Source organism: Aplidium turbinatum, chromosome 10, assembly GCF_918807975.1.
Source record: "Aplidium turbinatum chromosome 10, kaAplTurb1.1, whole genome shotgun sequence".
In the NCBI taxonomy this organism is placed as follows: Eukaryota; Metazoa; Chordata; class Ascidiacea; order Aplousobranchia; family Polyclinidae; genus Aplidium; species Aplidium turbinatum.
Window position 1 is genome coordinate 17,208,900 of NC_137481.1, and position 15,165 is coordinate 17,224,064.

General features: G+C 39.1%; 1 protein-coding gene across 2 annotated transcripts; it reads right to left on the bottom strand.

Moving 5' to 3' along the window:
* Positions 1-569: 569 nt before the first annotated feature.
* Positions 570-14,659, bottom strand: LOC145778536 (uncharacterized). 2 transcript variants are annotated; one of them, XM_082590035.1, is made up of 7 exons: positions 14,523-14,659; positions 12,498-12,652; positions 9,214-9,316; positions 8,747-8,796; positions 2,731-2,861; positions 2,510-2,615; positions 570-1,590 (listed from the first exon to the last, which is right to left on the bottom strand). In XM_082590035.1, the coding sequence occupies exons 1-7, from the start codon at positions 14,620-14,622 to the stop codon at positions 1,522-1,524; spliced, it is 714 nt and encodes a 237-aa protein (XP_082446161.1). In that variant the 5' UTR covers positions 14,623-14,659; the 3' UTR covers positions 570-1,521. The 2 variants fall into 2 exon arrangements, with proteins under 2 accessions (XP_082446161.1, XP_082446162.1); XM_082590036.1 differs by having other exon boundaries at positions 571-1,590; positions 2,731-2,849.
* Positions 14,660-15,165: the final 506 nt, after the last annotated feature.

Sequence of the window (15,165 nt, forward strand, 5' to 3'; positions counted from 1 at the left end):
CTGTACTGAAAGTCAATTCAACCTTCAGCCACCTTTCACTGACGTGTTGAAAGGCCATATCGTTCATTGTCAATGACGAAAAATAAACGATATCATATATTTGTTTCACATTGCATTGACAAGTTAGGCATTGAGTTTTCGTGTCTTGGTTTTCGGTTGACAAATTGAGCCCCTAATCAAAATTGATCAAACGCCCTTACGCCCATAACTATGCCAACAATTACAGTTGCAAAAATTTAATTAGTTTAAGTTTGAAACTGAAAAACTACGCTGCTTGCCTCCACCTAACGGTAATTTAAAAGCGTTTTCCAGACACATATCGGTAACTAACTTGCGTCGAAACCTTTGAAGGTTAATTTGATAATTCGTTGTAAGCGACTGGATACTGAAATACGACCGTATCGTGAAAAACTGTTAAAATACTATATGAAGTATTTCGAGAAGGGGTGTCAAAACCGTTCAATATGTGCGTGACAAGAGTTTTAGAAGGGAGTAAAAACACTGACGTTATATTATATTTGAACAACTCCTGAAAAAATAAATAAAAGAACCATGCATTTGATAAATAAAATTCCTGAACTAATTGTAATCTAGTGTTTATTAACTTGTCTTTTGTTCCTCAATGCAGTCATCGCATTAATTTATCAAAACTTTGAAAACGGTTGTATTATACGTATCCACATTACCAGAATAAGTTTTACAAGATAAAATCACAAAAGCTTCAAGTTGAAAAGTCCAAACCACTCGAGGAACTGTTCAAACATTACAGGCTTCTAAAAACAACCACAAAGCCTTCTTCAGTTCTGCTCCTTCGTTCGGCGACATCTTTTTTGTTGCCGAGGCATTACGAAAAACGCAATAAATACATTACATATCTGAGTGAAAGCAATATTCAAGATTTCCGTTCTACCAAAGGCTTAAACAGACAAATTCTATAGCGCTTGATTATAGGTAGTAGTTCCAAGAGTTCGGTGGTACAAACTATTCAATTGCTGAAGATCGACAAAGCGCTATGAACAGTACAGTAGGCGACGACACACACCTCTAACTGCAACGATTGAAAATTTTGAAAAGGTTTTTAACAACCTTGTCAAATGGTAAAGCAACGTAAAACAATACAAACTTTGTTCGCTGGGCTATTACTGAAAAGCATATTTTAATTTTGCTACTGCTTAGCATTTTATGATGTTGCAAATGGGTGCGAGAATGTGAAGATTTCGTTTCCAAAATAGCATTCGCGATTTCGTTTTATTGCAAAAACAAGCCAGGAGTAGGCTATTTTGATAACCACGGGTTGACATTTCCTATACCGCAGTCTTCTTGCAACTGTCCTTGAACGGTCAAAGGGTAACTTTTCAAAGCAGCATTGTGTTGCATCATATTAACAATCCATACCACACGATACAATAGCCTAAGCAAGCTTGAAAAGCAATAAGCACGCAAAAAAACTGCATGTCTGAACAAGCTCAGACCTCGATGGAATACAATGCAAGCAAACGGAGCAGTTGAGGAAGGCAATTCTTATTCATGCATTTCCTGCATTAACTTGTGTAGTGATTCTTGGATTTTCTCTTTCATTTTGTCACTCGCCTGAAAATCATGTAGTTTTATTTAAGACAACCTCCTCGAAAACAATAGTTTGACAAAGCAGAGATTGATTCACATTCACTTTCTAAGGTTCTCCTATCCACAAAAAAGTTTTTATGCACGTTGGAAAATAGCAAATTGACAAGAGTTAGAAGTGTTGAAAACAAAATTTTGTTTTAATCTAAAATCCTTTTTGGGTTTCGTTTTGAGAGCGAAGCGAAACGCTAAAGAATAATCTCTTAATACAGACACCGCCAGAAAAACAAGCATATTTGGTCCTGCGTCATATCCTTGAAAGGCTAACTAATTAGTAAATCTGATAAATTTGCTTGATACAAAAATATTTACAATTTGGGTAGAAACTAGAGAGCAGGGCTGGGGAGCCACTGCAAAAAAGCATAGGCTCCGGCCCCAGCTACGGAGCTATCAAGAATTCATCCACTAGCTCCAGCTCTGGAGCTATAAACTTTTAAACAGCGGCTCTGGTGCCATACTTTATCCGACTTATTCTTTTAAGCGGTATGCGCTTAACCGATGTTTTTACTTAACAGCAGATTGGATTTGGTTTGGGAATTCAGGTTTTGATTCAAATAAACGATTGATACGTTTAAGCAGTATACCATTAACCGATTTCATCTGTATTCAATACTGGAGCTGATAAATATTTTGTAGCTCCAGCTCCGGCTCCACAAGAAATGTTTAAAAAGGCTCCAGCTCCGGAGAAAATGCTTGGCTCCAACGCTCCAGCTCGGGCTCCCCAGCCCTGCTAGAGAGGTAACTTTTTTAAACCATAAACAAACATTATGCCTGTTTACTTGTTTAGTGTTTATAGTACAAAATATTTCACAGCGAAATGGCGCCGCATAGCACAATATGAAACTCGCTTCGAATACAATTAGCAAATAATAAAAAAACAACTTACGACCATAGGGCTTCCCCGGTCTGAATACATTTTAAACTCAAAAGCTGTCACACCATCGCCAGCCTTCATTGTACGTGGGGTTTCGGTTAAGTTGAGTTGGTTGGAACTGCACAAAAAACAATCAATCAAATAGCTTCAAATCTGCCTACGATTACGCACAATGCAAAGCTAACTGTAGGGTTCAAAAGTCTCGCGAACGAGTTTGAGTCTTATCGGTTCACCTTACGCCTTTTCTTGAGAACAAGGGTGTCCCTTCAATGCTCCTGAACGGTGGATGCGTGGGTGCTGGAGTCTTCACATTAAGTCTCTTGCTTTTGGACGTTGCTGCACTTGGAGGAACCTTCAAAGTTATCTAGATATCAAATAACACAGCTTCGATGTTTCGGCTAAAAGCGACGCAGATAGATCAAAATCTATTGATTACCTAAGTCGAAGTCAATTATCCAATCATATCACCAATACATTACAAGTCATGAAATCAAATCTTTGATTACTATTCAATCTGCCAGTTTACACTTAACTAGCCTAAACTAATGAAACAATTGCACCAACACATCAATTATCCTATTATGAAACTATTCTGACTAAGCAGTACAAACGGTGGCAATAACCCCTGAACGACAGGCTAAAAAATGCAGTAAAAACCTCAATATCAAATTTGAGATAAATGAAACATTGACTTTGATTAAGATTAGCAGTGTAAGAAGCATAAAAAGTAGTTCTAAACGGTGCAAGTCTTTTAGGTGCATACAGTTAGGTACTTGCCCAATAGGTGCCCACACTATGGCGTCAGGATATTTAAGTGCGGCGCCCAGTCGTTTAGGTGTTATTCCCAGTAACGTCTATTTCATTAAGTGCGATGGTAACACTGCAGACAGTGGCGTAGGCAGGATTTTTTCAAGGGGGGCATTCAAAATGCTTTTCAAATTGAAACAAAAATGAAAACAAATTTCAAAAAACGCTCATTTGCTAATTATAACCAATTAGCAAGTTATATTGTATAGCATTAGTTTGTAGCAACAATCAGGCACTGCACACTGATGTTTCAAACTGAAATTCACCAACACAGCGGGGAGAACTGTCGCATGATAATCAAGCATTTCTGATAAATGATTATGAGTGTAATTTGAAACACTGAATAGCATCTAAATGACCGGGCGTCATAATGCACCGCACCTAAATATCCTGACGCCACAGTGCGCGCACCTATTTGGCAGGCACCTAACTGTCTGCACCTAAAAGACGTGGACCCGTTCTAAACTATTGTTTATTTAAATAAGCAGCTTTACTATAAATGCAAAAACATACAGTTATTTACTTTCTCCACACGAACTTGTAAATAGAAAATGGGCATGGTCTAGTTGTACAATTCAATAGTGACATAATGTTGTGGCAAATAAGACTTCAAAAATGATATATTTTTCAATTAAGGGCATGAAACATTTGCTGTACTTTTTTGGTTAACGAAGTAACGGTCTCACGCAGTGACGAAGCGGGAAAGGAAACTGCTGTAGCATAAAGGATGACTGGCTATGACGTTCACAGTTGAAAGACGATTAACCTTGTCAGATCAACACTCGACAGGTCACACCTTTGACTTGCACCAAGATGGCACCAAAATGCAGCAGTGAATAGAAATTATTACAAAGTTAATTTAGAACGCGATTGGTATCATATATAGAATACACATTAAGCAAAATCTCCTGAACATAGGCGCCAACTTTTCAAACAATCTTGGGGGGGCGAGAAAGGTGATGACGTCATAAACATAACGCTATTTTACTCAATTAAAATAGTCTTTGATTAAGCTTACTGTCTTGTTTATTGACACCTAGGTCGCCAACCGAATTTATTAGAACCGCTGTTTGAAACGATTAATTAGTTTTACGCATATATGGTAGCAAATAACTGCAGACAGGACGTCACTGTTTCGACCTTAAGGTCTTCTCAGTGCAGTAAATCGTACACTAGACGTGAACGCCTTATTACTATATAAGTAATGCAGCGTGGGATTTTTCCATTTGTGGTACGCAAGGAACCACATTTGGATACTTTCACCCATCTTGCCAGAGTGCTCAAACTGCCGAAGCAGTGAGCTTTGCGCAATGCAACAGCAAGATGTCTGCTAGCAAAGTGCTCAATTGGCGAACCAAGAGCATTAATGCAAATGTTATATGGTATAACATATATGCAAATGCTATATGGTAGCGAGACATGGGTATTGAGAGAGAGTGAACTGGCAATCCTGAGAAGAACGGAAAGGTCAATGGTGAGAGCAATGTGTGGGGTGAAAACGAGAAGGGAAAAAAGGACTGAAGAATTGTTGGATATGCTAGAGATGAGAGAGACCATAGACCAAATGGCAAGGGCAAATGGAGTAAGATGGTATGGACATGTGATAAGGAGGGAGGAAGGAAGTTTTCTTAGAAAGGCACTAGATCTAAAGGTGGATGGGAAGAGGAAACGCGGTCGTCAAAGAAGAACGTGGAAACAACAAGTGAAGGATGAGTTTAAAAAAGTCGGACTGAAGGAGGAAGATGCAAGGGACAGGGTGAAATGGAGAAAAAGGATAAAAACAATTGCTGCGCGGAAACAATCGGCCACCCCCACTAGTGGGGAACAAACCGACGATGGATTATGATGACGCATATAGTACGCCTAGTCGTAAAAAATTTGATATTGTTAGCACATAATTGAAACAGTTGGAAAACAAGCCGATTCATTTCCTTTTTATGCGAGTGAATAACAACAATCAAGACAGTGAAGTTATCGAAATAAAACGCAAAAAATCATGATCTAAAGCAGAGTGGAAACCCGCTATCAGTTTTATCAACCTCGTTTCGCTCGTTTTGCTAATTACTTACCTTCAAAGCGCTACCAACGGCAAAGTGTTTTCTCTTTTGTTGTTTATCGAAAGTCTTTACAGTTATTTATATACTCGAGCATAGGTCGAGATGTTCGCAAGTGATTTTCACCTCAAAAAGACAGGTTCAACTTATACACGGGACAAGCTGTTGTCTCCAGCTCGGCAGTTTTCAAAATGAACGCATTTTTGCTGCCGCAAAATCGTTGACGACGTAGATTACGGAGTTTGAAATGGCGTTGTCCTAAGTAAAAGTTTTGAATACGTATATTTGCAGTGATTTCAAATTTAATGATTTCTTGTTAATTCTAAACTTTATGCACTTGTTGAGCAATATGCTAAGCAGGGCTGGAAAAAATGTTTAGCTTCCCGGGAATCTGTTTTTTAGCGAAAAAATTTCCCGCGGCTTACAATCACGATAATGACGTCATAATTACACCGTTTACAGTTTTCCGGCGAAAAGCCTCAAGCAAAAAATATAGACGGCCATTTGTAGCTTCATAGTTCCAATAAAGACTCTTGGTATCGTATTCGTAAGCAGGCATGGCGCACTGTTTGTGCCTGATGTGCCCGCTTTGATCGGAATACATTGGCCAACAACAATAGCTTAATAAATTAGACGCCGCATGCTTACAAATTAGATTCACTGACTCACCGACCACCGTGTGAATGTCATGAAACAATGCGACATCACGAGCCGCTTGTTACGTACTTGACAAGTTAACAATATGCTTCATGCTCGAATGGGTTGATAGTATGTGCAATGTGCATGAATAGAATAACTAATTATTAAGCGATATAGGCATATAGCACAAAAAACGGCCAGATTTGTATTTTTTTTCCAGCGGTCAAGCATGTCCTACCGGACTGGCCCTTTCAGCGGACATTTAATATCTCAACCGGACATATTTTTTGCATGTAGATTTTGCACAAAATCACACTACAGTATTGTGTAGTCGTGTTTGTAGAAGAAGATTTTCTACAGCAGACAAATGTGTCTAACACCCTCCCTTCTGTGCAGAAATTCTATTTCTATCACTATCAGCGTGAATAAGGTCGCCACATTCGCCTTAGCACGTGCGGAACCCAGCTGAGACTTGCTTCTCTGTGACGTTTCTTTTTAACAAACGATCAATGTAACGCAATAATCCTCATTGTTAAAATTAGAATACATATCCTGCCGAAAAGTTCAGACAACTTTATTTCAAGGCAACATTGCAAGGCGTTGAAATGATGTAAAAATGGCTACTTTTGCCATCAGCTCGTTAACCACGCCACTCTAGTGTGATCTTTAAAACAATTGCCTGTAGCCTCCTATTATTGTTTCAGCTCCGTATTTGTTCGGGTTAAACAAACAATTGTAACAATTCAAATTTAAAATATATTTTTGCTGTATTAGCTCTATTTTTGTCAGGAATTTTGCGGCGGTCAGTTATGACCGACCAATGAGTCGGCTTCGGCAGACATTATTCGAGGTCATTCCGGAGGTCATGATCGCCGGATATTTCGAGGCCTGCAAGACGTTGGGAAAATTACTTCTGTAATCTACAAAACAACCAGTCGGTTACACGAAGAATAACGAAACGCATTAATTAATTTGACAACAAAATCAAAATTACGACGTTAAAACAACTGTTTTTGTAAATCAAAGAAACCGCAAGCAAGTTTTGCCCATGCGAAATTACTACAAATACATTACCAGGACATAAAAAATGGTGACGATTTCTTGTTGTTTGGTCTATCTACCACAGCTTTGTACATTTTCGAGCGAACGTCATTAGTACTAAAATGCCATAGTTTTCCTTTGAAATGTAGGTCAAGAGCTTGTTTCACGATGCTATTACACTTGCTTATGTGAGGCCCATTCCAGTGAAAGAGCAGCTCGTTGCTAATGTCTTTATTTTTTATTTGTGGATGTTTTTGTACCTCCGCAAACATTTGAATTTTTTCAATTACACTTTCCGTGCTTTTTACGACGCTTTCGGGCGGACTACTGCAAAATATTTGCGCAATTTTGCTAAGAACTTGTTCAGCTCGGAGGTACAAGTTGGAAATCGTAAATACGCACTACGCAGTGATACGAATCAGTGTCGGAACTGCAATGTGGTAGCAAATTACGATGACGGTTGACGGTGAATGAAAGACGTTAGTAACGTGATTCTTCCGGTAAAAATTTCCCGCGAACCGACAAATTTCCCGGGAATGTCATTCCCGGATTCCCCATTTTTTCCAGGCCTGATGCTAAGCTCACCAGACAAAACAGCGGAAAGAGCTGTTGAGATCAATTTTTTTATTTTTGCGTGTAGCATATAATCGTTCTTGTTACGTAACATTCCATGATCGTTGAAGTCGATGTCAAACCTAAGCGGCCGCATAAAACATTGATGTCAGGTTAGCTAGGTGACAATAGCGGTAAGAGACGTCGTTAATGCAGGCAATATCTGCGACCAAGACCATTTAAACACCTTTTCTTTTATCGGTTTTCGATTTAATTCTCACACATTGCGAACAAAACAATGCGTTCTGTTGAATCATAATTGATCTCACAGCGGGAAAACCTCGTTGAAAATAGCGCGTTTAGTTTAGCTGGTTTACTTAATATTGCAGTGAATACTAGTTACGTTACTATTCCAGCAGCGTAAGTTACTCTACCATCTACTTTGTAATTTCCATACGGTATGAGAAAGCCATGCGATCAGCTGCTGTTTTGCGGGCAAGAGCAACGTAGGCTGTTTTTCGCTTTCGGCATTCCTAAAGTCCGTTTAATTAAATGATCTAAATGTCTTTCGCGAAGTGTTTTATTTTTGAAACACCACTTGTAATAACCATTTTTGTTGCCCCTCAACCATAAGTTTATGGGGGGCGCCGCCCCCCGGAAGTCGGCGCGTATGCTCCTGAAAATCAGGGATATCGCTAAGTAGAAGTTCTACTCATTGGAGCTACTGAACAATAGCCTACTAGATCTTTGCGGCTAATTGGGCAAACCAGCATAGAAATGAAAAAGCTGAACACAACCAAGATGCATTCATTACTTATACCCACAGCCCACACCCATGTCACTGGTATGCCAGTGTAAAGATTGGCGTGGTTACGGCTCAACACGTCACCGAACAGGCTTTGGACTTTTCCGCCAGTCCATTCAACAGTGGCAAGTGGAAAGTCCATGCAGCCTTTCTCTTACAAGTGTGAGGCTGGGAAACAGACAACCAACCTTATTACCAACGACTTCACCACGTCACGCCCATGAACGACGAAACAAAAGACTGGCTGCACTGCATTCTGGTAGCCTGTCAGCATGGCCAGAGCAAACATCAGCACTCTTGGGTGGTAAACTAACGAAACAGAGGATCAGACAAAGTAGTCCCATCACATACCTTTCTTTTGGATTTCCTGATAGGATAGACTGAAATCAAGTCTTCAATCACTAAAATGCAACAAATACATTGACAAAAAGTGAAACTTCGAAAGAGGGGTGACAATATTGAAACGTGACACATCAAAACATTCTTTCGTCAATTAACATTAATAGACTGTAAAGTGCAAACATTTCAATGTGAATCACATCCACAACTCGAATGCCCGCAATCAGGAGTTTATTTTGAACTTAAAAAAATCATAGGGTATAGATAGAACGGAAGTATGATAGTGATTATTTAAACTGACTGTCAAAATAAATTTATTTAACATTGTTTTTTTAACTGATTAGATGTTGTTTACTAATGAAATTACACAATTCAATTTGGATTTTAAAACGTTTGCAGTTTCCACAAGCCTAAAAAGAGTACTGTGAAAAATCTGATAAACATAATAACCAAATATATAAACCTAACAGCTAACGCACCATTGTCCACGTCCCCACAAAGATCTGGTTTGCAAGATTTTTTCGATTGCGATGTCTTCTCGGAGGTATCAGGTAGCACCACCTCAGGATTGTCTTCTTTCACCTATACAGTAACCCTTACTACATGTGAAAAATGACAATGTATATGTAATTATGTATCCCATACCATAGGCGTCGAAATAGGGTGGGCAGGGTGGGCGACGCCCACCCTGCCGTGAAACGAGGGTGGGCAAAATATGTTTCGCCCACCCTGTTTTCATGCCACTTATGAAGTGTTCGTTACAATTATTTCCGTTTTTCTTAAACGCTGGACTAATTAGTGGACTATCCAACCAACTGCAGCGCAACTTCTTGTTTTACGCTATGTCTCTCGCTAGGTATCCGACAGAACAAAGCAATTCCATAACAACGCTGCGTGGAAAAACGGCGGTACGCACTGCATTGTTGTTGCTACGGCAACTGCCACAGCTGGCAATTCCTGGTGAGAGAAAGCCACGTTTGATCTTTTCTCCAAATTTGCATCGGCAAGTTGATCTTTTCTCCGAATGGTCTCACTTTCGTTACGTCACAATCAAACTTCAGTTCCCGGTCATCGTAAGGGAATGTGAATATGACATCATAATGAACATGACAATAAAATAACCGATACAAACTAAAGACGTACTAAAAACAATCGCTTTTACAAATGCAACAAATCCGAAGGCGCCACTTTAAAGATAACAGGTCACGAGTCACGCGCTTTTTAGGTTGCAAAGGAAAACATAAAAGAAGTTTGTTTAGTTTAGCAGCGCTCATAAGATCGTAAGATGCAAGAAAGAAAACATCCAACCTATTAAAGCTTAATTGCTGCAGCGACGCTAAACGCAGTCTTTGTGAGAAAGACTAACCAAACTTTTCGAAATTAGCGTCGGCAATTGTAAGGACAACAAGATTACAAGAAAAAACTAATTTTCTTAGACTACACCAGACTAAAATGTTGATTCAATCTTACTATTGCTGGATGTTTTATTTGGGTTACTTCCTACTTAGCCGGCGCTTAGACACGTGCCCAGCTGAGAGAATCTTTTATAAAAATATCACCCTATAATTCAGGCCTTGAAACTGAAGGCGGCCATCGCCGCGATTAACCTACAAAAACCGACATTTTGTCCACCGGGTCTCGCCCTTCCGTCGGCCGCATTTATCCGCCATGAAGTTCCGAGAAAATTTTACACAAGCGGCCTTGTAAATAAAGTAGTACTGTAGTACTTTGCCACTTATAATCACAAAGGACTAGAAAAGAGTTAAAGTACTCGATAAATCACAATACACCCTGTATATGCTTGAATTGTTAACATTATTGAGTGATCAAGCAGCTGATGTCTGACGATAAGCTGGATGCAAGTGACACCACAATACACTTTATTAATGCGATATATTCAGTCTTCGAAATTAGCGTCGGCAAATGGCGCATTAGCGTCGGCAATAAAAATGCCGAGGCCACACGAGCGCTTGTAACGTTAGGGTTAAACATTCCTCCCAGTCGTTATGGCACAGCATAGATTTGTTCCCTAGTCAACACCCTGATGGATCTTTATGAAAAAGAAAGAGGCCTGTGGAGTGGTATCAAAGCCCGAAAGCCGCAAAACGTGGACGCTTCATTGCGAACGGCAAAGACGGTATAGATTTACAGCCAAGCGATGAGCCTCTTGATGTGTCTGATTCCAGTGATGACGCGACAACCTCGTGCTCCGATACAGCATCTGATGATTCTGACAGCTAGTTCTTTATCAAACAGACTTTGTGTTGTTCGCAGTATCCCAATTGTGCCGAAATTATGTTAGTGTAGTGTATACGTAAATCGAGGCAATCTTCTCGCAGGGAGCTATTAATTTGTTACCTGTACCTGGTTGAGCAATTGACGTTATTTTATGATAATTCAACGTTGCTAGATGTCGAATTAATGTAAAACAAACGTAACTTTCTTATTGGGCATTGTTGTTACGCAATATAACCGAGCGGAAAAATTAAATCGATTTGTGCTGACTCGAACGTTGAATCAACCCAAAATTAACTTACTTTTCCCCGTGAGTTATTCAACGTGAATTCCTGCAACAGCGTGCCACGTGCGTATCTTGTAGCTCGCTTTATCGCTACTTTTGGCATTATTACATCACAACAAATCAAACAGTGCGGTCGCGATAGACTACTCTAGTATATTTTTCGCTTCTGCCGAAGTAAAAATGTGCTAATTTCGAAGACTGTATGTTGATGCGTGTCGAAGTTCCGATGGCCGCCATGTGCTTGTGATTGGCCGCCGAACAGCTTGCTTCAGTCGGACACGTTTGGCAGCCGGAAAAAAAAGTTGTTTCAAGGCCTGCTATTTGCATTGATTTAACTCCAGTAGACGTCAAATTATTGTAAGCATCTACTCCTTGTTGCGCCTCGCTTTCCGTTATCTCGTCCAGCTGATACAGCATCTGATAATACCGATTCTGACTAGTTCATCAAACAGACTTTGTGTTGCTCGCAGTGTCCCAATTGTGCCGAAATTATGTTGGCTTATAAGCTTACGTAAATCGAGGCGATCTTCTCGCAGGGAGCTATTAATATGTTACCTGTACCTGGTTGAGTAATTAACGTTATTTTATGATAATTCAACATCGCTAGATGTCGAATTAATGTAAAACAAACGTAAATTTCTAATTGGGCATTGTTGTTACGCAATATAACCAGCCGGAAAAATTAAATCGATTTGTGCTGACTCGAACGTTGAATCAACCCAAAATTAACTTACTTTCCCCTCCAAGTGAGTTTTTTTAACGTGAATTACCGTAACAGCGTGCGTATCGCGTTGCTCGCTTTATCACTACTTTTGGTATTATTACATCACAACAAATCAAACAATGCGTTCGTAATAGACTACTCTAGTATATTTTTCGCTTCTCGTTTTACATGTTTTAGTACAATCTTTTCCTAATAAATATTCACAGTAATTGCCGAGGAAATTTCAAATTTTGCCGTTTGGCCTCGGCAACGTTTTTGCCGAAGTAAAAATATGCTCATTTCGAAGACTGAACCATTGCGAATTTGCAAACATACACATTCAATGAAATCTGTTTGAAAACTCTCGCCCACCCAAAATTCCTCTCTTGTAAGAAAAAATCGACGCCTATGTCCCATACATAAAAAAGCAGAAAAATTACACGATTTGTTGCTTTGTACGCTATTTCAAGCACCATAAAAACAACTCAGAAATTCCTAATCTACAAAAAAGTGTTCACCCCTATTGAGCAACAACAGACCTGAGGAAAGAGTTTCAAATATTGAGAAATGTATTCTTCGACTGTCATTTCTGCTATTTCGTTGGGCATGTTGGCAATTGTTCCATGCATTTCCTGGGTGAGCTGAGCAACAAGCGCATCCGAATGCCTTTGAATTTCTCTCAGGTGTTCATGCACTGTGACACACAGCAGATCATTAGGCAATCTTTACGAAACAAACAGCTTGATATATATTTAAATCATAATATGATGATCGGTTCTATCAAATGCTAGAATGAATTTTGATAACACAAAATTGTTATAATGGATGGAACCTAATGGTCCATGGATAGAATAATTTCCCAGCAACAACACTTCAACAATTGAAACAACTTCACTCTGTCAATCTTGGTAATCGACCCTCCATCAATAGCCTCTATCACAAGTATGCGAAACTACCAGAATAACTAATCAAGACTTTGTCAGTCCGAGGATAAAGATTCAAAACCTAACCAAGATATTAAAACAAAACTAACCATAGGTTTTGTGGAGCCAAAAGGTTTGAAGAGCAATGGTTTAAACCAGGGGTCACCAACCTTTTTTGCATGCGGGCCACTTTGGCACTAAGGAGAGCTGTGACGGGCCGCACTAATAAAATTTTAGGTAGGCTGACTCTGATGCTAGAAATGAACGCATTTCGTGCCCAGTATTCAGCGTTACATTTTGTTACTATTTATCTTAGAATACCGCAGCAACAAAATTAGTCGAACAACGCTACCGCCAGGCCAAGCTCCTTCAACAACACTTTTGACTTCTTTAACAATGTCTAACAAACGAGGCCACTTGTTTTGCGCACTTGTAGCGAGGCGAACGGTTTCATTAGAATATTCATCGCCAAGCAAGAGTGATGTCACTTCGCTTCGCAAAAGATATCTTGCAATTAACAGTTTCAGCAACCAAACAAATGTTTGACACATCGCAATACAGGCAACAACAGTGACCTGCTATGCTGCTAACATATCAGCGAACAATAGGCTCCTATAACGAGGAGAAAGAAACTAGGCACCATGAAACAAACACTTGTAGAAATTACCGAAAAAAAACGTTTCTATCGTAACTCATGAACGGTGTTCCTTCTAAAAAAGCAATGAGTTGGTTTTTCATCTTTTTGTGAGAGTCTATAAAACCGTATTTCTTGATTATTTGACAACTGTTACTTGCGGTGCTTATCAGCATGGCAAGAATTGTTGATTAACAACATTTTGCAGTATCAAACTAAATATTTTCATAATTCAACCAGAAGTTGTCTTTTGAAAATACAACCATAATAGGCCTACAACCAGTAGTTGTCTTTTGAAAATACAACCATAATACAACCAGAAGTTGTCTTATGAAAATACAACCATAATGCAAACAGAAGTTGTCTTATGAAAATACAACCATAATACAACCAGAAGTTGTCTTATGAAAATACAACCAGAATTAATACAAACAACACCTGTTAGAAGATATTTCATTTTATTGATACAACCAGAAAAAGTCTTTAAATTTATATATGATACTTTGTCAATTTATTATAAATTGACTTGGCACACCGGCCTATTTTGCTAACAAAAACTTGCTTAAAGGGAACACTGCTTGTGAAACACAATAACGGTGAAACGCACACTAGTGTTTACATGACATTCACAAACTTAAAATAAGCAACCCTATGCTCACAGACAATTTCGAAATTCAAAAACAGACGTTTTAATCAACCACTGGGACAGTGTGGCTGGACATCGCATTGGAATAACGTTGAGCGACCCCCACCTAGAACTACAATCTGAATGGTCGGTGGAATCGTATGCAAAGCGAAAATAATATGCCTCCCGGAAAATATTTTTTACCTTCATGCTCATTGACTCCTCAAGAAAAGTATTTTTGATTATACTTGTACGCTGATACCTTCCGCGGGCCGCAGCGATACGGCGTGGCGGGCCGCATGCGGCCCGCGGGCCGCCATTTGGTGACCCCTGGTTTAAACAACTCTTCCATATGATACAGTACACACAATAAATGACTTACTTTGTATCTTGGAATTGTTGGAAATTGCTTGCATTCTTTCTATTTGATTCTCAGTAAAAGAGCTTTGCTTTTTTGAAGATTTCTTTCTCTTTTTGACCATGGTGACAACATAGACACAAAAAGTATACAAATCTTAAACTACTTTTTCAGAAAATAAAAAAAAACTTGCAATTAAACCAATTTAAACCACACAGAAGCAGGGTTGTAAAAAAAGGATTTTTAAAATAAAATCTAGCCTATCCAGATTTTTACAGGTAAAAATAAGTTTTTGGTGAAGAGTTTTATCATGCAATATTAGCCAGAAAAAGATTATTTTAGGAGTTTGTTGGTTTAAGGAAAAGTTGACTATTATTCATGTAAAAATTTTTCAGCAATATCATACATTAAAAACAAGTACAATACCAAGACTGAAAAAAAATGTTAAGAGTTGCTGTCTATCAAACTAAATTGTCTGCCCGGTTAGCTCAGTGGTTAAGCACACAAGATCAAGTGGCACTGGTTCGGCTCTCAGGGTGTGCACTTGAGCAACGCATTTTAGGACTGCTCTTCATTTAGCTACACCTAGTGGATCAAATACTTCCCCAAAATAACATTTCAACAATTGGAAACTTCACTCTGCCAACCTCGGTAACTGGCGTGAGTC